We start from the raw sequence: 25,614 nt of genomic DNA, 5'->3' as shown, positions 1-25,614 counted from the left end.
CAATGTTTAATTAATATAAATGAATAGAACATTTAACTCTCTTTAAAATGATGCCCTACATGATATGATTATGGTTCACATGGAGGTGCAGTGCCTTGAAATGTGGGGCAAGGTCAAAATTCAAAAGTTGCAAAATGACACAATATTGAAAGTCAATGATCTTTTTTCCGTGGTGATGAGTGAGTTTCCCAGCGGTTTCAGTTGACTTTGATCAATAATTCCTCATTGGTTTGAGTAAATATCAATGTGTAATTAATATAAATGAATAGATCATTTAATTTTCTTTAAAATGGTACCCTAAATGATATGATTATGGTTCACATGGAGGTGCAGTGCCCTGAAATGTGGGGCAAGGTCAAATTTCAAAAGTTGCAAAATGACATAATATTGAAAGTAACTGTTCCTTTTTTCGTGTTGATGAGTGAGTTTCTCAGCGATTTCTTTTAATCGTTTTCATGCACTTTAACATCAGCATTAACATGGAATCAAACTCACCTCTGCGCAAGCAAACACATAACAAACAAACAAACATGCATGGGTATTAATTTCAAACCACGACTCAAACCATATCATCTCACAGAACCATCACTACAGAAACAGGGGCTTAATTTGAATGGATTTTCATCTCTATTGACACAGACAAAGGAATCATGTTTTGTATTGACTCTTCATGACTATTTTTGCTCGTTTTGCAGCTTTTCAATTCAGACCTCATCCAACACTTTTGAATCCTTCTCATTTCATGATGGCATTATCATAACAAGCATGGTATCGTTTTAAAGAAAATTAAATGATCTTTTGAATTATATCACGTATGCATTGTGTAAAACTGGGAGTTGGGAGAAATTAATCATGTTAATGGCCAAACTCAGATTTCCAAACTTTTTTTGCTCGTTTTGCAGCTTTTCAATTCAGACCTCATCCAACACTTTTGAATTCTGCTGTTTTCGTGATGGCATGATCATAACAAGCATGGTATCATTTTAAAGAGAATTAAATGATCTTTAAATGATCTTTTGAACGATGTCAAATATGCATTGTGTAAAATTGAGAGTTGGGAGAAATTAATGGCCAAACACAGATTGTCAAACTTTTTTTGAGAGGTTTATATAAAACATAATGTATGCATTTTACTACTCCAATTACAAAGTATGATAGTAATTATTGATTTTTTTTGTATTACAGAAGCATGCCATGAAAGTCAGTGACGATGTTCATCATAGAGCACATACATAACTTTTTTATAAAATAATGTATTGACAAGTCAACTAGGTGACCTGCAACTTTTGCAAATCTATGTATAAATATACCAAAAGCCAATTACCACAATAATTTTCTAATTGGTACACCTTAAATGATTACATCCATAATTATGATAACAGGAAGTAAAAGATGTATCATAGTATTTATTTCAAAACAACCCTAGGGCAAAAGAGTGTTAGATACAGACTGAGCTCAAGTCCTCTGGAATGGTTTAGATGTTAATAAGAACAAATAATTAGAATCAGTCCAAAATTTCAAAAGGAACTTAAAAAATATATATGTTAAAAACAAAACCCTCTTCATCTGATATTTGAAAGATTGTACTGACCACCCTCTTGCCTTTTTTTTTATACTAGTAGTTGAACTTATGGTTAGTTAGGGGATAACACAGACAAACATATTTTGCTTTTGTATTCCCCTCCATGTACTTGTATATTTTCTTTGTATTTGTTTTCCTTTTTTGTATTCATTTTCAAATGGATGTATTGCCTTTGTAAGCTTTTACCAGTAGGCCCCTTCTGAAAAATAAATTGAACAGGAATTGAAATATACCCTATAATGCTGTCTTCTGGTTCATTTTTTGTCGAAATGATTTTCACTATATTGCTGGGATTCTTTGGATTTGTGTTTTTCAGTATATCAGTTCTTACATATTTCTGAAATCATATTGCAGCTCTTTGTCCCGGGGGACACGTCTTCGAGAACAACGTAACGCGGTCTTACGCTAACATTCCTCATAGCACAAACTGTTTCACCTTAATTGGCATCCCGAACGCAGCGTACATCGAGATACAATTCTCACAGTTTGACATCGAAGCGAATAAGGACGAACTTGCGATCGGGCCTGGTGCAACTGTGGATATAGGGCTCAGCAGTGCCCTCTCCTTGGATAACGACGCTCGACCGGTGAATGGCATCGTAAACATCACGGGATCAAGGGCATGGCTTAATATGTTTACCGACCCAAGTATTACGAGCGGCGGCTACACTTACAGAGTGTGGGCAGGTAAGCATTTTTATCTATTCAACCATATCAGTTCTCAGAACAGGATCTGAGATTCCCGGGAAAGGTCTTTATATTAATATATACGTCTCGGGGTCTATGATTGAAATTACCCGCTAACTGTAGTCGAAGAGAAAAAAATAAATGTCTTCTATACACCACTTGATAATCCTGTCTTTAAAGAAAATTTTATGCGCAAAAGGTTAACCCCAGATTTTTAAATTTCAAAATAAAACAGGGTCGACCCCTCGGCACCCTACTCCATTGCGTATATATGTATTCAACTTTTTGAGGAGCCAACACAGTAAAAATGCTGTTCAAACTTTCCATACAATGCTGCTTGCAAAACGAGCTTTACAATAGTTATTGAACAATTTAACCAAGTGTTTGAACTTGTTAACAACAAAGTTTGATTTTTAATTTCAACCTTTAAAGCTAAATGAACGTAGTTGCAGTAAAACACTGATTTCGTGAGAAAGTCAGTAAAACCAAGGTAAAATATTAATATATCATCGTGGATCTAGATCTGGTACAGTTACATAAACTGAACTTTGTTTAATCATAATATCTAGCTAAAAAACGATCACACTGAAGATCGCCTACACATATAGGCACACGTGGGACAGTGTATTATTATTGCTGGAATAAAGACCCGACGGAAGTGACCGAATCCGCGCTTATTTTGCTTATTTCTCAGCAATTACACAATTTCTTCCAGAATCCTTTGGCACATATTTTTTATTCATACAAACAGACACTTTGGTGATCATTATATTAAATTCTGTAAAAAGTCATTTTGAGATCGTTCCCAAAACTGGAATTTACCTTTAATACATTATTGTAAACCTCTTAGTAAACTTTTAATAACGTTTTTACTTTAAACCGCAGATTTCCGTTTTTGCGTACGGTCGTTTTTTTTCTTGAACATTCGTGGACGGGCATCGGCAAGGTGGAATTGATTGCGCAAGTGGAACTCCAATTTGGTGTCCCCCATGTCGGTTCTGTCCAATATCCATGGTGAACCCTTCGATTCGCTACTTGCTATTTAAATATTACATTTATTTTTGTCTTAAGAAACGTACGACTGCATCCCTGATCCATGCCAGAATGGCGCTACATGTGTGGATCTGATGAACGATTTCGAATGCATCTGTCCATCTGGATATACTGGCAAGATATGTGATATTGGTAGGTACTTAAACAACACTGAGTTGTTTCACATTTTCTTGATAATAAGAATAATAATAAGAATAATAATAATGAGAGCGCATTTCTTGTTTAGCGTATATCACATTAAGACATAACGTACCTGTGCGCTTCCAAAGGACTTTGATATGATTACCTTGAATAGCTTATTAGCTCAGTCTTGAACTAGGCAACTGTTACATGAGATGTTGCATGAGTGGCTTACTTAACTCTTGAATGACGAATAACTTTGAATGACTTTTTTCTTTTTCAAATCGTATTCATTTTAATAGTTGACATCTTGTTTATAGTAAAAATTGTTTTGATGTTGGTGTTGTTGAGCTGAAATTGAACAAAATTGAGAATTGAAGAAATAAAACCCCTTCAAATAACCATTAAACCTATTTAAACTTCTGCGGACTGTTTACCTCGGAAATTATACCCTAATGCGACGTTACTATGATCAATAACTTCTTTTTAAAAAGCCCTAGGGTTAATTTTCATAAAGAATTGTTGTAAAAATTGCAAAATTTTTATAAAAGGTTTCACCAAATGAATTTGAATGATTTTAGTAGCTTAAAACTCTTATTTCAAAATCAGTATCACATGTATTAATAAATGGACCCCGTGTTCATGATATAGTTTTCGGATGTGTTTTTGACTGCACATCTGTGTATCATATCTTATTTTCTCTCTTGACTAAATGTGATACGCAGAGCTTGACTTCTGTGGCAGCGGCCCATGTTTGAATGGTGGCACATGCAATGCTGACAGCAATGGATATGTATGCGATTGTGTCGCCGGATGGACGGGACTAAGATGTGGAACAAGTAGGTCCATTTATGGATGATTACGTGTGTGCATGTAGGTGGGTGTGGGTGTGTATGTGTGTGTGTGTGTGTGGGGGGGGGGTAATAGTACAATTCTCACCTCGTTAATAGTATTTGAAGGGGAAGTTCACCCTGACAAAAAGGTTATTGTAAAAAAAGCAGAAAACAAATATTGGTGAAGGTTTGAGGAAAATCCATCAGAGGATAAAAAAGTTATTAAAATTTAAATAATTTCATTTGTGACGTCATATGAGAGCAGTTTAATCATTTGAATAAATCTCATATTCTCAGAAAATGAAGAAAATTTTTATTGTACCTTTGGTATATCAATACACAAATAATTTCAATCCAGTTCCTAAAAAGAAAGTGAAAAATAAGTCATCAAGAACCATAAAAGAATTAAATTTATGCATTTTATATTACATAAATATGGGGCAGCTGTTTGTTATGATGTAATAAATAAGAAACTTGAATTCTAATAACTTTAATCTTTAATGGATTTTTCTCAGACCTTCACCAATGTTTTATATTATTTTTTCTGTTGTTTCTACTACAAACTTTTCGTAAGGGTGAACTTCCCCTTTAAAACAAACAAAGACAAATGAGATCAAAACCGTGGACTACAGGACAGTATAAACATTCAAAGGAAGATTTGCCAAACCCAGGCCAGGCCAGACCGAAAACAAAGTAAAGATCTGATGGCCGATGTTAATTTGGCATGCACAGAAAGGCATAACGAACAGCTGTTGGTGAAAGATTTCAGATCCTACATTTCAAATTGTGGAATTATTTTGCCAATAATTTAATTTTTGAAGAAATGTTAAAAACCGAATCGGACGATAGCAAGTGGGCAATATTCCCATCAATATCAGACGGTGAATAGTATATTTCAAAATATAAATTTTTGCATTACCTGATTATATTGACTCAATGTGAAATGAAGGCTGCAAGAAAATTGACAAGAAGACATATACCATTAGCCTGCTAGCCTACCTTTTACGTTACGACATTTAGACGAAGAAAAACAAAATCAAGAATTTAAAACATGGATTCATTCGTGTTTAAAGATTATGATGTTAGGGGAAATTCTATGAATTAACGATATGGTAATTTTAGAAAGTTAATGGTATAATAACACAATTTTATCTCTGATTTAAACCACAATAACAAAAATTGAGTGACGCCTCCCCGTTCAATAACCTTGAAGCAAATACATTTCGATCACGTTTTCAGATATCAACGAGTGTGCCAGTGATCCGTGTCAGAATGGAGCGACCTGTGTGGATGGTATTAACGAGTGGGCATGTACGTGTGCAGCTCAATATACTGGAGAAAGATGCGAGATTTGTAAGTCACATAATACACACGGTATCGGGGTTGGTACAATATCAGCACCCCTGAGGTGTTAAAAGAGTGTACACTGCAAAAACTCCGGTGTTGATTTAACACCAGCCTGGAATCTATATATGTCCACACCAGAGAAATGTTAAACAACACCACATTCGTTTTGGTCTAACACCAGATAGGTGTTTATACAACACCAATTAGTATTAAAACAGCATCGGTTTGATTCCAAACTGGTGTTGTTTCAATACTTCTCTGGTGTGGACATATATAAATTCCGGGCTGGTGTTAAATCAACACCGGAGTTTTTGCAGTGTAATTGTGTATATATTCTACACTAAGCACCCTGAACACGGAAAAGTGTGCAGAGATGAATTATTTCATGAAGGTCCTTTTTAAACGTTAAATATCATGCACCCTAACAGGGGCAAATTTGTACCTTTCAGGATGAGCATATTTTGGTGCAAATAATACCCCAAAGGTGCATATTTTCCCAATTAAGGTGCAAGTTACACCATAAGATTGATGCAGGTATTTCATTTACGGTGCAAACTTGAACCTTCATTTCTTAGTGTATATTATATATATATATATATATATATATATATATGTATATATTATATTATACATATATATATATAAACAAAGTGGAAATGTTCTTCTCGGAGTTGGTCCAATAAACAATTAAAAAAGAAATAAAAACTCCGTAATGAAAAGTATTTCACGAATTTTCGCCCAGAGGGCTTTGTCAAGTGATTTATTGATTGATAAATCACTTGACAAAGCCCTATGGGCGAAAATTCGTGAAATACTTTTCATTACGGAGTTTTTATTTCTTTTTTAATTATATATATATATATATATATATATATATATATATATATATATATATATATATATATGGGAATTTGATTGTAATGAAAAAGGAGATTAATAAATTACAAAGAGATGTGACCAGATTCAAGACATTAGAGATGAGGATAAAGAGAAAAGGAAGAAGTTCAGAAAAATGTGAAGTACAAGAAGAGGAAGAAGCAGCCCCATTAATCCATTAAGATTTTAACAACGGGGGGGGGGAAATAAATTTCGAAACGAGGATGAGTATGAAGAAAGTAAGAAAAGATATGGAAATGTAAACAAAATGTTGAAAAGGAGAGAGAGAGAGGGGGGGGGGAGAAAAAAAAATCACACCAATCCCAAAATGTACGACTGAGTCGCCACTGGCCTATGTGCTATACTGTTTCCAATTCAAACTTGATGTAAATATATCTTTCTTACATGGATACAGATATGTAGCATTTGCTAATTTTTTTTTTGCAGCTCTGAACGCATGCGGCATCGCACCATGTTACAACGGAGCAACTTGTATCAACGCTGGGCTGGACTACATTTGTGAATGTGTCCCTGGTTATACTGGAGACAATTGCGAAATTGGTACGTACATGAATTGTGCAACATATTACCATGCACATTATATTGTTTTAAGTATCCATGAATATTATAAAAATTTAAAACTACGGCACGCATGATAAACAAGATGGGAAAGCGTGAAAAGAACATATGGAACACATCAAGTTATGCCTGTGGGAGGATTCGAGCGGATCGACCTCACGAATCGGCAAGTATTTGAATTATAGTTTGCAAACAAGAAAAAAATATCACGCTGATACTGGTTGATTCGAGGGATACCTATCATAAACACTCAGTTACATATGGGCAATTCCATAAAATATGTACGCCCGACCCCTTATGACAGTCTGTAAAGCTGACCATGATTTGGTCAGTTAATGAAGTGAAATGAAACGTGATAAAAAAATGGGGCTCGGATGAACAAAAGGTTGATTATTTTACGGAATTGCCCATATTTTAAATTATGAGTGTATCGTCGGTTACAGCCCGATAGACCGCGGGTCCGATAGTCCGCGGGTCCGATAGTCCGCGGGTCCGATAGACCGCGGGTCCGATAGACCGCGGGTCCGATAGACCGCGGGTCCGATAGACCGCGGGTCCGATAGACCGCGGGTCCGATAGTCCGCGGGTCCGATAGACCGCGGGTCCGATAGTCCGCGGGTCCGATAGTCCGCGGTGTGTGTAAAATTATGATAAGAATATAGTGAGATCCAATGTCATCAAGAGGTCAAACGGTCAATGATACGAGTCCATGGGGTTCTATAACGATGACCGAATGGACAATCGCCCCCTGACAATATTATCCCCATATTTTTATCGTCGGGGACTGTTACCCCCCCCCCCCCGGAAATTTACCCTCTAGACGCCAATTACCCCTAGTACGGAGCCTTTCAAATGCCACTGACTTGACGACATGGCGAGATACTTTATCTTGCCATATCGACTAAATAAGCTTATTATGTCGGCATGGCGAGATACCTGCCAAGTCCACATATAAAAGTTATACGTCAACATGGTGAGATATTTTATCTTGCCAAGTCGACTTGTAACAAGTTATATGTCAACATGGCGATATATCGGGATTCTGGCCGGGACTTGTACACTTCAGATCTCGCCATGTCGACATATCGACTTGACAAGATAGAATATATCGCCATGTCGAAATAATAAGCTTATCAATTATACATGGCAAGATAAAGTATCACGCCATGTCGTCACGTCGATGGCATTTTAAAGGCTCCGTACTAAGGGTAATTATCCGGGGTAATTGTCTCGAGGGTAAATTTCTGGGGGTAACAGTCCCCGGCGGTAAAAATATGGGGATCATATTTTCCTTGAAGTAGTTGTCAGTGGATGATTGCCCTAATTTGGTTATTGTTATAGAACCCAGGCGCGGATCCAGGATTTGGTGAGAAGGGGGGGGGGCCCAAATTTGAGCTGATTCTTGGCGCCCATGTGTACTTTTCGAAAAATTGCGCCCACTCCCTTCCAGCCAGGCTAACTTAAGTGCCTTAAATGGATTTTGAATTATCTTATAATCACATTTTAAAAAGGCAATTAAAGACCACTCTTTTAATGTGTTCTTTAAAAAAAAATCCATGAATATAATAATGAAATATCAATGGGAGCGCGAAGCGCGAGCGATTTGGGGGGGGGGGTTCAATTTGGTTTAATTTCTCACGAGAGTAGGCCCTACTAGAATATTGTGTGAACGGGAGCTGTAGTTTCTTTGCTAGTTGTTTTAGAATAGCCTTCAATAATATTAATGATTGCTTCTTGGGAATAATGCAATCTCGAAGCAATCGACTCATTCTCCTCAATTGTGGCGTATTTATTCAGCATGGGTGCACGAGGGGGGGGGGGGGGGGTCTTGTTGAACTTTTGTAGAGGGCACCAAGATAACAACAATCAATGAAATGGGGGGGGGGGGTAGAAGTTAAAGAATATCTGAGATTTTATTTTAAAAAACACATTGAGGTATTTCACAAGGCCTAAATATATGAGAACGCGAAGCGCGATCTGATTTTTTTTTTTGATGTATTTCATACTGAAAGCCTAATTCCGGGGGCGGACCCAGCTTCCGCAAATGAGGGGGCGAATTTTTTCACCAATATTTTCCCCGATCGGCCGCTCAATGTTGATTTTTTTTTTTTTGGTTTCTTTGAAGGGGTTGTTCCAGTGGCGTAATAAGCCAATAATTTTGAGGGGGCTCGATATGGCGTATCGCATAAAATTAATAAGAAGTTTCTAGTGAGCGAAGCGAGCAAGCAAATATGCTGACATTTTTATTACAAAAATACAAGGTTGTGATAGATTTTGACATAATATTTGGAAAATAATATCATATTTCATCCTAATCCCTTTCCTTTTCTCTCTTTTTTTTTTTTTTTTTTTTTTTTTGGGGGGGGGGCAAAACACCCATGTCCTAACAGTCATTTCCTAGCTTTAATTTATAAACAACATAAATGTGTAATAATCTCATAAGCCCTATGCTAGCTAAAAAAAAAATGAAATTTCATGTATTTTGTCCAGAAAATTGAAAATTCTGGGCAATGTTTGTGAACCTGAACAGAACGCGTTATGTAACTACATAATTACCATGAGCGCGAAGCGCGATCAGAAGTGTTAAAGGACAAGCCCACCCCAACAAAAAGTTGCTTTGAATAGAAAGTGAAAAATTAAACAAACATAACACTGAAAATTTCATCAAAATCGGATGTAAAAAAAGAAAGTTAACATAACACATAACATTTTAAAGTTTTGCTTAATTTTTCAAAACATTTATATGCACATCCTGGTCGGTATGCAAATATGGGGACCGATGACATCACCCGCTCACTATTTCTATTGTATTTTATTATATGAAATATGAAATATTTTGATTTTCTCGTCATTGTCATGTGAAACAAAGTTTCATTCCTCCCTGAACACATTATTTTGTGGTTCAAGCAAGGGGGTCCTAATTGTCGAATTCATAAAAATTGTAATATTGTATTATTCAAACAATAGAAAACAAAAGAAATAGTGAGTGAGTAACATCATCGACTCTCTCATTTGCATATCACTGAGTTGAGCATAGAACTGTTTTTTTTTTCTTTAAATAAGCGAAACTTTAAAATGTCATAATAACTTATTTTACATCCGATTTTGATGAAGTTTTCAGCGTTATTCATGTTTGATTTTTCTCTATTTATTCAAATCAACATTTTTCTGGGGTGGACTTGACCTTTAAATATGCATTCTGGCCTAGTCGAAAAGGGACCTGTTAAGGACGTTTTGCAGTTAGCCATTAAGACGATATATATTTCAACGATTAAATAATGTGAGCGCGAAGCGCGAGCTGAACATTTTTGATATTCCAACCTAAAAAGATGAGATTTCAAACCCCCCAACAGGACGCTCGAGTCATGTTTTGTCAATCATGAAAAAGGATGGGTAATTTTTAGTGTCTTCATAATGCGAGCGCAAAGCGCGAGCAGAAAATTTTTGATATTCTGATCTGAAACTGAATAAGATCAAGCTGCGTATCTATAAAAAAAAACATGCGTGCGCGTGTTTTAGAGTTAGACAGAATCTGCATTCTGAATACATTTCATTTTTCATCATGAAAATCAATAATGCGATCGCAGAGCGCGAGTTGAAAATAATATTTGAAATTCCGATATGAAATGAGTCAATTTAAGCACTATTTACAGCACTTTGTATATAGGGAAATTGTGACGTCGATGTGGATAGCACTAAACTAAATAAATGTGGAGCGTTGTGGCCCAGTGGATTAGTCTTCGGACTTTGAAACAGAGGGTCGTGGGTTCGAATCCCAGCCATGGCGTAATTTCCTTCGGCAAGAAACTGATCCACAATGTGCTGCACTCAACCCAGGTGAGGTAAATGGGTACCGGTAGGAAGTAATTCCTTAAAAAGCTGTGTGCGCTATGAACGCCTAGCTTAGCCGGGTAATATAGGAGCGCCTTGAGCTATATGAGCACCTAACAAGGTGGATATGTGCGCAATATAAATACCCTATATTATTAAATAAATGATGCGAGCGCGAAGCGTGAGCTGATATTTTATTATTATTTTAACCTAGGATCGAGACATTTTAAGCCTAAGGATATTTTGTCATCATATAAGAATGATGACTATCTTCTATTTCTTTTCCTAAAACGTGTCGATATTTATTTATGAAAAAGGGACAACTTAGTTTATTATGAATTCATAACAATTTTATTTCATATTTATTAATCTAATAAGCCTAATGAGTGTGTGAAATTTGTTGACAGTGTATGAGGCCTGAAAACTGGAAATTTTAAGTATTTTTATAATCATGAATAGGATTCATTGGTTGATATATATTTAGCAAATAACGCGAGCGCAAATCGCAATCCGAAATGTTTAAATGGGGGGGGGGGGTGGGAATTTAAGTAGTTTGTTATATACAGTATAGGTGTACATAACTCACCAAAATGCGAGAGCACAGCGTGAGCATAGGCCTTCATTTTTTTTTAGAATCGAGACACCTGAAAAGGAATATTTAGATAATCTTATATGAAATACAAAAAGGCAAAAGGTAGGCCTACATAGCAAATAATGCGAGCGCACAAAATGTTGCAAATGTTGATTCACACCATAAAACGGACATTTCCCAGAGCACTTAAAAAAAAATTGGCAAATAAAACCAAAAAAATGAAAGATCGATGTCCGAGCTGAATTATGTTTTGTATATTGATTTCAAAACTTTATCTTTTGAACTATATTGACCGAGATATGTATCTCATCGAACAGGCAATGCGAGCGTGATGCGCGAGCGAAATTTTAATATAGTGACATTAAATATTAAAAAAAATATTTTTCAAGTCTTCTCCTGACCTTATTTTATTCACTCGTCTTCCTCCTTTTATCTTTCCCCTTCTTTTTGTCTGTCTTTCCCCGTTTTTCCCAATTTATTTGCTCCGTCAATAGGGGGAGGGGCTCTCGGGCCCCCTGGATTCGCCTATGTTAGTAGTTGTTATGATGAACACGATGCATATCTATTAAGAAATGAATGCGAGCGCGAAGCGCTAGCTGAAAACTTTTATAATGATGAAATGAAAAATACATTTTCAGTTGTCAGGTTAGAATATCAAATATTTTCAGCTTGTGCTTCTCGTTCTCTTAAAAAAAACTGTGAGGTCGAGATGCGTATATAACTAAACAATTTATTGATGCCAGCACGAAGCGCGAGCTCATTTTTTTATATACTGACTTAATAAGGACTAAGGTATAACTCCTATTCTAATTGCTTGTCCTTTTTCTCTTCGTTTTCTGTTTCTTACCCCTTTTTTTGCGCCACCATGGGGGGGGGGGGCAAAATCTTTGCCCCGTAGATCGGCCTATGTATGTTGACTTGAAAAACACTAACACTTACATGTAGGATTGATGCAGAGGATGCATACCTCATTGATGAAATATTGCGAGCGCGTAGCGCGAGCTGAATTTGATAATAACCCTTTTTTGTGACCCTGAACCGGATATCTATCTCGCTAAACAGACTTAAAACTCGAAAACATTGTTTTTGTCTATTATCGTAAAAACGGGATATTTTAATTCACCCGCATTGATTTAAGCTTTTTGGGCAGGACATATATTTCACTATAAACAGGCAATACGAGCAATGTTGCGCCCCCAGTCGAAAATGAATTTGCATGAAGCCCCCTAAGTTCAAGGTCAATTTGGCGCCCTCGGTTGAACATAAACTTGGCGCCCCCATGTGAAATATAACTTTGCCCTCCCCCCCCCCCCCTCTGAAACATGTATTTGTCGCATTAAGGTCAAAATTCAAATTAGCGCTCCTCTAGTTCGAACATCAATTTGGTGCCCCGCTAGATCGAACATCAATTCGGCGCTCCCATAGTTCGAACATCAATTTCGCGCCCCCCTCCCAGTTCAAACATCAGTTCGGCGCCCCGTAGTTCGAATGTTATTTTGGCGCCGCCTAGTTCGAACATCAAATCGACGTCCGGGCCAACATCTCCCTCTTTCGTTTCCCATCTCCTTTTCTTTCTTTCTTTTTTTTTCTTTCTCTTATCCTCATTCCCCTTCCTTTCTCTTTCTTTCCCCCTCTTCCTCTCCCCTTTTCTTATGTTCTTCTTTTCCTTCCTCCTCTCTCTCTCTCCTTTTCTTCTCTTTATTTTCCCCTTTTATTATCTTTTTTCTTGTCTTCCTTTCTCCCTTTTCTTCTCTTTCCCCCTATCTTTTCTTTCCCACTTTACTTCTATTTTTTCCCGTCTTTTCTTTCTCTCTTTTCTCTTTTTTCTTCTCTTCCTTCCCCCTTACTTTCTCCTTTTTTCTTCTCTTTTCCTCTATTCCCCTCTCTCTCTCTTTTCTTATCTTTCTTCCCATCTTCCTCTCTTTTTAAATATTATTCTCTTCCTTCCCCTTTTCTTTCTCCTTTCTTTTCCCTCTTCCGCTTTTTTCTTTTTCCCCCTTTTTTTCTTTTTCTTTCCTTTCCCCCTTTTTCTCTTTTATTTTTTTTCTTCTCTCCCTCTCCTTCCCCCTCTCTCTTTTTCTTCTCTTCTTTTCCCCTCTTCCCCTCGTCTCTCTCTCTTTTTTTCTTATCTTTCTTCCCATCTTCCTCTCTATTTAAATATTCTTCTCTTCCTTCCTCTTTTTTCTTCTTCTTTTTCCTCCTTTTCCTTTCTCCTTTCCTTTCTTCTCTTCCTTTTCCCTCCTCTCTTTTTTCTCTTCTCTTTCCCCCTTTTCTTCTCCGGCCTTTTTCCCGTCTTTTCTGTCTCTCTTTTCCTCTCTCTTTACTCTTTTTCTTCTCTTCCTTCCTCCCCCTTGCTCTTTTCTATGGCTTCTTTTCCCATCTTTCTCTCTCTCTTTTCCCCTCTTCCCCTCTTTTTTTTGAGCTGGGGGTGGGGGGGGGGGGGTGAGGCAGTTCCCCCTCAGCCCCCCATGGATCCGCACCGGATAGAACCACATGGTCTCGTATCATTTGACCTTTGGACCTCTCGATGACATTTGATACATCGATCTGATCATAATTTTACACACACTGCGGACTATCGGACCCGCGGTCTATCGGACCCGCGGTCTATCGGACCCGCGGACTATCGGACCCGCGGTCTATCGGACCCGCGGTCTATCGGACCCGCGGTCTATCGGGATGTCCCCGTATCGTCATGACATGTAGGAAAGAATATGCAGGCTTTTCCAAAATAATTTTTCCCCTTGGTGATCATAACATAGCTATGATGACATACAACGCACTATGTCCCCATAAAATGTAATCTCGTTTCGAGCCAAAATTTCGATAATTTGAATTTTGACCAGCACATTGACATCACTTTTGTATACCCCTACATGCCCTATGTATATGGGTATATGGAATGAAATTAAGGCTGATATTGAATAACTATCTTCTCGCTCGTGTCGTTGGTCCTATTTCGCTAAAAACATCTAACTTAATGTTCTGATATTCCCTTTTCTTCCAAAAGAATGGTTTGAAATGGATTTACCTTCAATGGCAAAATTTATTATAATTGCTGCAAAACAGATTATGAGATTTCGAAAGAGATTTTATGCTAAATCAGTGATTTAAAGTAAAAATTTGTACTAATCAAGATAGCAGAAAAGGGGTATTATTAATTTTAATGGTAATTATCTGCCTCTTTTACTATCACTTTTCTTATCATCATCTTCCCCATCATCATCATTACATCATCATCATCGTTGTATCATTATGATCATTTTCCCATTATCATTTACTTTTTACGTTGTTGTTTCTGTCAGCATCATCATCATCATCGTCGTTACCATAATCTTTCTCTCTATATATCTATATACATTTCTCTGTCTCTGCCTCTTACTCTCGTTCGTTCTCGTTATACCTTCTTCCCGAAAATGTTCCACCCCGTATGATCTCTGAATTCACCACTATTTCATTTCCCTCACATCTTTGGCAGATATCAACGAGTGTACCAGTCTTCCTTGTCAGAATGGAGCTACTTGTCTAAATCAAGTCAACCGGTATACCTGCCAGTGTAGACAAGGTTTCACTGGAATTAACTGTGAAGAAGGTGGGTTCTTCAAACCAATACCAGTTCTGGGGCCCGTTGCAGAAAGAGTTGCAATCAATCGCAACTCCAAAAATCAAGCGCAACTTGATTTTCAATCAATCAACAGCGCGCATTTTTGACTTGCGATTGATTTTTTGACTTGCGTTTAAACGCAACTCTTTCTGCAACGGGCCCCTGTGTACATTGCCCTTTATTGGCGACAATTACATTTTGCTTTTCAGTATAAAGTCCATTGTTGTCTAGTAGACTATGGCTTTATAAAATATTTCAACAATCGCCACGATCACGATTTACACCAGATGAAAATTCCTTTGCAAGAAAAAACTTCCTTTTATTTCCATTAACATGATTAACATGGTTAAAAAGGTCACATTTGACTTCATCATGATTTCTAACAGTACCTTTATGGTTAAGATTTTAAGAAAAAATAAGTCTAATTAATGCAAATCTGCATTTAAGAATTCGATCTCCCTTTGTCCCTAACCTAATATTTTTGTCGTATTTTGGAAATGATTATAGATGATTCCAATGAACATCAAATTATTTTATTTATTCGATGTTACAATCTTGTTTAAGAATTTTGAATGATTTCAGTTTTTCTCGCTTTCATTCGACCAGTCGGTTACTGCGATTTGGAGGGGCAATGGTACAATGAATGCAATGATCGTATCATCATCAGTCTTACTTCAACCGGGATGATTCTCGGTCATTACTCCAACAACATCGGACTTCTTACCGGCTATGTAGGTAAGCATTTAAAAACATATACTAATTTATGAGTTTAAAAGAAATATGAAACGGAAGAAAAACATATTTATTCGTCAAATTCATGTTGGTCGAAGGGATGATTGACTGGTATGTTTGCAGTAATGTTTATTCGTCATATATTTACGAAAAAAAATATATAAGGATGTTAGAACAAACTGTCCTTTCGGTAATTTTCCTCCGTTATTGATATGATCAATAAAGATTAATCGATGTATTTAACTAACTTGATAAATGAATGTGTACATGGACCTACTTCAAGGTGCCATATATGACCATGCATGGCGAATATTATTCTATGATATCCAAAGTTCAAATAATGATAATATTAATAGTGATGATAATGATGATGCTTCTGCTGCTGATGATGATACTACTACTACTAATATTAACGACGATGATGATGATATTTAAAGAGAGCTTTGTATGAATGTTTTAAAGCGGGCAGCTGGGCTGACTTACTTATTAAACACAACGAATACATTTTAACCAAAAAAAAGAAAGATAAACCCATACTATATAATAACAAAAGAAGTGAGTTTTAAGTAACGATTGGATATTTTGACAGAGTAAAGTATTGTACTCAATGAATTATTCGGAATGGACAATTAACAAAAGCTGTGAATTTCATTTGTGAAGAGAGTCAAACATAATATCAAAAATCTAATTCAATTTTGATATGATAGCACCGAACGTGATGGTGGGATATGCCAACCAGAACTGCGACTTTCCTTCTTTCGGGTTCGTTGTGTCAACTGACAATGGAAAGTCTACCACCAGCTGGTCTGGACAGTGCCACCTATGCGGAGGGGAAGAAGTCCTCTACCTTACCTGGACCAATACCATGAGGGTCAGCACCTGTATGGACATCAAGACTGCTACACAGTAAGAATAGATTCAATCCGAAGATAAACTGTCAAAGCCATCGGTTTGGGATAAACCCAGTGCAATTCCGTTATGGGACCAGCGACCTCCAAAACCGACAATAAGTCGTCCATTGTTAATTTAGAGAATTTTGTAGTGATAAAAAAAAGTAAAATCCAAGTTTTGAAATATATATTCACAAGAAATTCAGCGAGAGGTTAAAAAAATGAGAAAACAAGGTTTGACGTTCATGGTTCACTCAAACATGCCTTATCCATTGGACCACATGCATGGCATGAGATGTGTCCATTGTTATCTCGGTGAAACTTCCACGAAGTCTGCAAAATATGGTGTTAAAGAAATTATTGTATCTTCTCTTTTAAACAACTTAATGAAAAAGATGAATTACTCTCTCATATTATATAATTTTCTCATTTTGCAATTGGAAGACCAAATTACTATTTTGTTTAAATATAGAGAACATTCTCTGGCGAGTCATTGATAATGATAAAAATAATGATAACAATAATAATAATTATAACAATAATGATAATAATATATGACATTTAAAGAGTTAGTTACATCGTTGGTTTTGAGGTAGATGGTCACACACGGCGGATACTACAGAGACTGCTCTAACAGAATATGTGGATAATACTTGTCAGATTATATAAGGGGGACCCCGTATCCGGGGTTATGTTAAGAGGGCGAGTGCCAATCCTTGACTTCCCCGAAGGGATTCGGTCTTGGTTGGTACCTACCATTTTGCAAGATGTGCCCCTTAAAGGAGTGAAACATATTCTATTTTTTTGCTTTATCAAGTTACATGATATTGACGTTTATTTCCCTTTTTATACCGAGGCCCCATCCCAACCTTTCGAAATGCTGACCGTTGTGGAAAAATACAATTTTAAGTGGATGCAAAGCAGAGAAAAGGCGCCAAGGTCTTGATTACCCCAAAACATAGATGTCCAGAATCTAGTAAAAATATAGTTCTACGGGTCTGTAGGGTAAAGCGGGGATGCACATTTTTCCCCCAGAAACAAACTGCCCTAAACGTGGTACCTAAAAAAATAGCGAAACATCAAACTTTTCATATTGGAATGTAAAATAACTACATGTAGTGGTCATTTGAAACAGGCATGTTGTTTGTAATTTGAAAGCAGATCAACTGACCCTGAAATTTTGACATACACCATGTATAGGCCTACTGTGTTTGTTCTCATCATACTGCATGGTGTAGACCATTAAAGGGATGCTCCGGGCTGAAAATAATATGATGTAAACAAATGGAAAAAATCAGACAAACAAAACACTCAAAATTCTATCAAAATCGGACAAGGAATGACAAAGTTATGGCATTTTAAAGATTTGCATTATTCCCGTGAAACAGTTCTAATATTTAATCAGGTTTAGAATACAAGTGTTTAATGCTGAAATTGTATGGCTGTTTGTCCATAATCTGCGTATGAGCTTATTTCTCGTACGGTCATTTCTATAACAAAAAAAATTACCTAAAAACAGGGCCGTAGCCAGAAGCATTTTGTTGGGGGGGGGTGTACCAGCTAATTTTGCCAACTAAATTTGGCGTGACAGCGCCAACGTGAGCACAGGGGGAGTCTGATGGGGGATGTGCCCCCCCTACAATAATCACATGCTAAAAGATTTTGAATTTTTAGAATTGAATTAGTGGCATTTGGTGAATACTTTAAGGTAAATTATACAAAGATATACAAAGATATTTGCACTTTAAAAATAAACATTTTGGATCAAAATAGAAAGGCTAGTGTGCCGTAGTTGCTAACTTGCAGTATAATGATATACCCTATGCATTAATAATATCAAAATCAAAGATTTGTTAATTTTTAATTGACCTTCTGTGCAAGATGTCTCAACTAAAATTTCAAGAGTGCTACTGCTAACAGTGGCGTACCGTGGGTCACGGCATGGGGGGGGGGGGGGCACCAGCAAAAATTTAGAGTCATTAAGTGGGCGCACGAAGCGCGCTCAATTGCCAGGTATACTGACCTGATAGGGACATTTTAAGGACTGTGCCATTAAAAGGATATGTATCTTAGTGATCAAATAATGCGAGCGCGAAGCGTGAGCTGAAAATGTTTGATATTCAGTCCTAAAAAGGGACATAATAAGCAAAGTTTTGTAATCATGATACGTACCTGTCTTACAAAACAAACAATGCGAGCGCGAAGCGCGAGCTGAAATTTTTTGTATAACTTAACCCTAAAAAGGGACATTTTCAGGACTATCTTTTGGAATTTATGAAGTGCGTACGTATCTCATCATAGTCATCTAATGCGAGCGCCAAGCGTTTGCTGATTTTGTTAGAATTACACTGGCACATGAAGCACTTTTTGTGGTCATTGTAATCATGAATATGATACGTATTTCACTAATGAAATATTGCGGGCGAGAAGCGCGAGCTGACAATTTTTGAAATTCAGACCTGAAGAGGGACATTCTATGGCTTGTTTGTAGGAATTTACTATTTCACTAATTAAGTGATGCGAGCGCGAAGCGCGAGCTGAAAATTTGTTATAATTAGATCAGAAAAAGGGACATTTTAAGGACTGTCTTTAGGAATTCGTGCACTGCAAAAACGCCGGTGTTGATTTAACACCAGCCCGGTATCTATATCGGTCCACACCAATGCGAACGTAAGCACAGACTAGAAATGTTTTATTAAGGCCTTAAAAGGGGGCAATCACTTTAAGTATATAGTCATGAAAAAAGCATATGTCACTACATAAAACAATGATAACTTGAAGTGCAAGGAGATAGTTTGGTGCATAATCTTTATGGGCTTAAAATACAACAGGACTATATATCTCATTAGTCAGACAATGCGAGCACCAGGAATGATGCAACCCCAACCTGCCCCCATCCCCACCCTAAGCACATTCTGACACCATAAATAAATAAAAAAGTTTAGTAAAAATAACTTAGAACATTTTTGTGTTTTTTGCCAACTGCAAACTTGTAGACAAGTCTACAAGTTGTAGACTTGTCTTCATGAATTTGCCAACTGCAAAGTTACCAGTTTTTTAAAGTCATGTGTTCTGTTCTTTTCAGATCTGAAACGGGGCAGTACTTGTACATCACTTTGCTGACTGGTAGAGCGTATAGTGTTCTGCCACTTTAATAGGCCCACTTTATAATTTGCCAACTATACTTTGGCTTTGATTATTCAACTTAAACCTTGGAAATTCATCCCACCCAATATTTATGTAGCTAGTCTTGCCTCTAATTTTACAAAACTAATGTGTTTGTTAAATCGTCAATAATTGTGGTATAATTTGCAAACTAACAAGCTTGTTCATATTGGGGGAGGACCGGGGGCTTACTTTGTGTGTTATTATAGCTCCATCTGTTTTGTACTTAGTATTTTGCTGACTAGAAAGGCTCTAAGCCTGGCTACATGGACTTGGATTTGCCAATTGGTTGTCTTTACTCTAAAAGTCGTAACCTTCTTCGAAGTTAGTACCCCTATTTTTCTTTCCTTTTCTTTCTTTCTTTCTTTCTTTCTTTCTTTCTTTCTTTCTTTCTTTCTTTCTTTCTTTCTTTCTTTCTTTCTTTCTTTCTTTCTTTCTTTCTTTCTTTCTTTCTTTCTCTCTTTCCCCCCTCTCTCTCCCTTTCTTTCTTTCTTTTTCTCCCCTATCCTCCATTTTGCCAACTGGTACATGATTTTGCCGACTGCCACGAATGTTGGGGGGGTGTCACACCCCCCCATACCCCCCCTCTAGCTACGGCCCTGCCTAAAAACATTCAATATCTTGAAAATCTGACATTCCCACCCGAAAAGCGACTTACAATCACATTTTAACTCGACTTTCTTTCGGATGAGATCAATATTCCTAAAGATATTGGCAAAATACCGACAAAATTGTCACCTCGTTCCGGGAAAAATAAATTCAAACTTTTCGACAAGCAAGCAGACATCACAAACATAAGGAAGGTATAATGCGCTATTCTTACCGATTCTAAAGCATTTTGATGTCCATCCGAAATCTCCACCGTCTTAACGTGCGCAAAATAAGGTCACCCTTTTTTCAGAACTATGTCCAGTACAGCGAGGACTCGTCAAGCGGCGTAGAATTTTGCAGTTCCCAGATCGGCAATATTCCTTGACCTACTTGGCATGTCGGTCAATAAATATTTGATACCCGATCTTTCTATCACTTTGGTTCATATCATTTAAATTTGTGCTGTGTAAAATATAAATATTTTGTGATTAAATCTTACCCTGCGGATTTTTGTTTAATGTGTGCGAAGTTTGGACACCCATCATGTATTGTTTCGGCACCCGACCACAGCGTCATGGAACTTTTGTTATGTTGCTGTGTACCCGTGATGATGATGATGATGATTACGAAGAATAACCTTCTATTATTAATTTTTTCTACTTTCAGTATCGGACAGGACCGATGGACCCGCTACAAACAGAGCCAGGCTCCTCGTGAAAACAATGAAATCGGAGATTGACTTGATGTCAGGAATAAATAAATGAATAAAGGGAATATTGTCAGCATGGGGGCGGGGTTCAAGGGTGTTTACCTTGGTTTTTTCTTATTTAACTACTAAGAAATTGACCCCGAAAATTGTTTAGTCATACTGGATTTGTTCAGATAAAACCTTACCTGATTCGTATAGAATGAGCACTAGTCGCACAAAATATCTAGTACATTTCATCACTCGGCCAATAACACTGAATTGATTATTATGTAAAGGATCTAAATAAAAGATTCGATTCGTTTTTAGAGTGTTAACTTTATGCATACAGAAGATCTAAACATGGAAAATATTTGTTCTTCCATCTGTGTGTATTAAACAAAATGTCTTTTGTAAATAGAGATTTGTAGGTTTGGGTTATCAAGTTTACATTCATTCGTCCATTCATTTATTCATACATTCATTCATTCATTCATTAATTCAATAAGAGTAACGAGTTACAGCTATGGGAGCAACGGTTTTACTGTTTACTTTTTATTCTACCCAGAGTCGATCGTATTTGTACTCTACGTGCCCTATTTAATTTTGTAAAAAAACAAAAAAAAAATGCTCAGAATTGGCACTGAGGCATTTATAGTGTTAAAAGAAAACGGTTCCGGGATTTTTCTCAAAGAAAACAATTTTACTTGTATGCTTATATTGTTACAGCTGCATGTCCAGCTCCCATATTTTAAGCTAGTCAATACCGGGGTAAAATTATTCTTTTTCTTTTTATTAAAATTATCATATATTCCCTTTCTTCAAATAGTGTACTGTCTACTTGTAAATAGTTTTTTGGACGGGGATTACAAACAGAAATCAATATTAGTTTAAATGACTGAAATATATAGTGCTTATATCACTATACATGTAACTTGTTTTTACTTTATGCACGTCACAGTGCTGAATGTTTACGTTTAAAGTTCGACTTTAGCATGTTTAGCGTATCGATGCATTTTGCCATAATGATTATGGGAAGACGATTTATCCACTGGCGGATCCAGGGGTGGGGGACAAAGCCGGCCCGTGCTCCCCCCCCCCTTTGAGAGGCACAATTAAAATTTGTAATGAAAAAAATGCCGTTAAAACAGAAGTGTGCCTCCCCCCCCGAAAGTTAAGAACACTTTTTTGCTTGTCAATTTTTTTCGTGGACGAAATGTCCTCAGGCTTATTTTTTGTTGAAAACCTTTTTTTTATTTTTTATTTTATAATTTATCTTTTTTTGCTTGTCAAATTTTTCCCCGAAAAAATGTGCCCCCCCCTTTTGGAAAATCGTGGATCCGCCCATGGATTTATCATCTGACTTTCACCGTATTAGGGAGTTTTCACTCTGAGACCTACGGATGATTCAATAACAGAGTAAATGTATCGCAATATCCATCACATGACAAAGAATGGCTGGGAGTTCTATGTCGAAAGTTGGTGAACCGTAACTCCAGTTTCATCCTAAGTTTCAGAGCTGACGATAAATTGCATATACGTCTCTTGTTTTTAATCACTTGTTTATAAGAAGAAATGTGTCGTCTTGTATTTCGTGTCTAAATTATACGGACAAGTTATACAACTAAATTATACGGACAAACTTAAAAAACAAACAAACAATATACAGTACTATTCGTGAATCTTTGGTGGAAAGAATCAATAAGCAGTCTTTCAATGGAAATAAATATATTATATTTCTTTCTTGAAATTTGAAGTATGTTCACATTATGATTAATACTAACAATGTTCGAATGTTGATGTCGTAAAATGCAACCGATTCAGAGTTGGCACCCTATGAAAGTGCGAGATGAGGGGAATTCACATGAGAGAGATAGAGAGAGAGGGGGGGCAAGGGAGGTGGGGGAAGTGTGTTTGAGGGTGGTGCGTGAGGAAAGAGTTAAAAAGTATACGTGTGTGATGGGGTGTGTGCATGAGAGAGAGCAGTGGCGTACCTAGGATTTTCCACAGGGGGGGCAAAACCGTCCGCCAAAAAAATTGACAAGCAAAAAAAAAAAAAAAAAAAAAAGGTCTTCGATCACAAATCAAGGATTTCGTACCAGAAAAAAATTGACAAGCAAAAAAAAAAAAAAAAAAAAAAGGTCTTCAAGCTCGTCAGGGGGCATTGAAGGTTTTAAAGCTCGTCAGGGGGGGGCAAAAAAGGTTTTTCAAGCACGTCAGGGGGGGGCAAAGATACGTTTTTGCATGGGTTGTGACTCGTCAGGGGGGGCAGAGTGCCCCCCCCTGCCCCCCCCCGTAGGTACGCTAGTGAGAGAGAGGTATATTGTGTATGAGGGTGTGTATGTGGGAGAGAGAGGGATTTAAAGTGTGCAGGGATGATGACGTGTGTGCGTGTCATGTGTGCATGAATGTGTGTGAGAAAGAGGAAATTCAGGGAAAAGTGTGTATGTGTTTATGCATGTGAGAGAAAGAGATTAAAGTATGTATTTTGAAGGTGTGAATGTGTGAGAGAGACAAAGAGAGAAATATGACGAGTATTACACTCATAAAAATTCAGGATCATTCTAAAAAGTTAGCTTTATCTGCCTCAGAATACTAAAGCATGTTCGCTTGCTAATATTAGCACAATAAGTGTCCATAATTGGGCGCGCGTGGATCGGCAAAGTATATGAACAAGCTTCGGCGACCGACGACAGACATAAATGACACAATCGCCTCACATGATGCAAGTGGATTAATACATTTTTAGATCCTCTCTCATCTGTTCATGGACTGAATAGCTTCCCTCAGTAACTCAAGGTATCTATCAATTGGTAACCGCATCAATGGCCTCAATCACTCGCACAGGGTCCTACTCTACCACAATATCTCTCAAGATGGTTCCATCAGTTGCCTTCCAATCATGGTCTGATATCTTGATAAGTGTTGTTGGAATCTTGGTAATCATCGCCACCATAACTGGAAATACCTTGGTCATACTGTCCTACCGTCAGGATCGCAACATTCGAAACATACCAGGTAATCGATTTATCCTCAGTCTTTCCGTTGCTGATTTAATGGTCGGGTGTGTATCAATACCCGTTTACCTGCAACACTCAATATTGAAGAGATGGTTCCTCGGTGACACCCTTTGCAAGCTCTACCTGGCGTTCGATTACTTCGTGGTCACTGTAGGAGTGATGAGTTTGATCAACATAAGTCTTGATCGGTATTGGATTGTGATCAAGAAATTGAGATACCGATCCTTTCAAACCACGCGGAGATCAAGGATGATGATCGCGGTAAGTTGGGTTGTACCCCTTGTAGTTATCCCTACAATTCTGTTATCGTGGCCCTCAATCTTCGGGGAAGAAGACCATGATCTGGAAACCTGCGACACTTCCCAGATGGTCGATGGTTCCCTAGGTGGGGTCATTGTCACCATACAGGTCATACTGCCCTCGTTTTGTATTTTGTATCTGAACATTACATTATTCATACGGATTTGTTTACAAGACAGGCGTTTTAGAGGGGATCGGAAAAGCAGCTCTCATAGTAAAATAAATTTTAGCACTGCAGCTAGTGCAGATAGGAATGGGACACGAATAGACATCGAGACAGGTGGCGTTGAAATTGATAAAACGAATAACACAAAAATGGAAGGATACAGCTCCGGAGAGTGCAACGCGCATGGAAACAGCATCAACCAAGGTTTCACCGAATCTGATTATGATTTCGATGAAGAACGTGATGAAAGAAAAAACGGAACCGATGAGTTCAAGAATACCGTCCCATCAATCAGCGGTGCCCTAGAACAACCAAGAGGAGAAGATGACCAATGTGATATCAAGGAAGCCGATACCATACCCACAAAGGACATTCTTAAGGCATCTGTATCTATGGATATTCCAGCTAGAAGAAGTGACGGAAAAGTCGTTTCTATAAGTATGTACCCTCACAAAAAGCATGAGCATTTAGACCTGGATCCAAAAGAGAAGAAGTCTTCAGTTCGATTCCGTATCCACGAAAATCGCCAGGTATCACGGATCCAACATGCTGCCCTTATGCTGAGTACGTTGGTTCTTGTTTTTTTTATCTGTTGGACGCCATTTGCTGTGGTTAAGATATATGATTCTTTTTCTGGAAGAGGCTCCGTGCCTCCTTTAGTCACCACACTAACGGGGGACCTCGTGTGGTTGAACTCGACGATCAATCCGATCATTTATGCAGTTACAAATCCACGGTTCCGAAAGAATTTCATTCGACTTATCCACCTCAGGTCATGCTGCCAAAGACACTAAATTCACTATCGTGATTTGATTAAAATTTTAGTCTTGAAAAATGAATACAGAAATCCTCTAATTCCACTCCATTGGATTATGAGCTGTTTTGAAAACTTAGGTGATGCTGATCATGGTGATGGCATTAGAATTTAGGAATCGAAATTTTGTCCACTAACAATAAGAAC

The 25,614-nt window shown here is 37.4% G+C and overlaps 1 protein-coding gene across 1 annotated transcript in view; it reads left to right on the top strand.

The window, feature by feature from the left end:
• The window catches only part of LOC129277763 (fibropellin-1-like), a 32,024-nt gene extending 9,107 nt beyond the window's left edge, over positions 1 to 22,917 (top strand). Inside the window, exons 3-11 of the mRNA XM_054913927.2 lie at positions 1,937 to 2,269; positions 3,341 to 3,454; positions 4,168 to 4,281; positions 5,515 to 5,628; positions 6,946 to 7,059; positions 14,979 to 15,092; positions 15,711 to 15,839; positions 16,544 to 16,742; positions 21,149 to 22,917. Of these exons, the coding sequence (XP_054769902.2) occupies positions 1,937 to 2,269; positions 3,341 to 3,454; positions 4,168 to 4,281; positions 5,515 to 5,628; positions 6,946 to 7,059; positions 14,979 to 15,092; positions 15,711 to 15,839; positions 16,544 to 16,742; positions 21,149 to 21,221 (1,304 nt within the window). The 3' untranslated portion in view covers positions 21,222 to 22,917. The remainder of the gene's footprint in view (positions 1 to 1,936; positions 2,270 to 3,340; positions 3,455 to 4,167; positions 4,282 to 5,514; positions 5,629 to 6,945; positions 7,060 to 14,978; positions 15,093 to 15,710; positions 15,840 to 16,543; positions 16,743 to 21,148) is intronic.
• The last annotated feature ends 2,697 nt before the right edge of the window (positions 22,918 to 25,614 follow it).

The sequence above is a fragment of the Lytechinus pictus genome, chromosome 15 (assembly GCF_037042905.1).
Source record: "Lytechinus pictus isolate F3 Inbred chromosome 15, Lp3.0, whole genome shotgun sequence".
NCBI classification, from domain to species: domain Eukaryota; kingdom Metazoa; phylum Echinodermata; class Echinoidea; order Temnopleuroida; family Toxopneustidae; genus Lytechinus; species Lytechinus pictus.
This window is presented reverse-complemented; position numbering and strand designations above follow the sequence as displayed.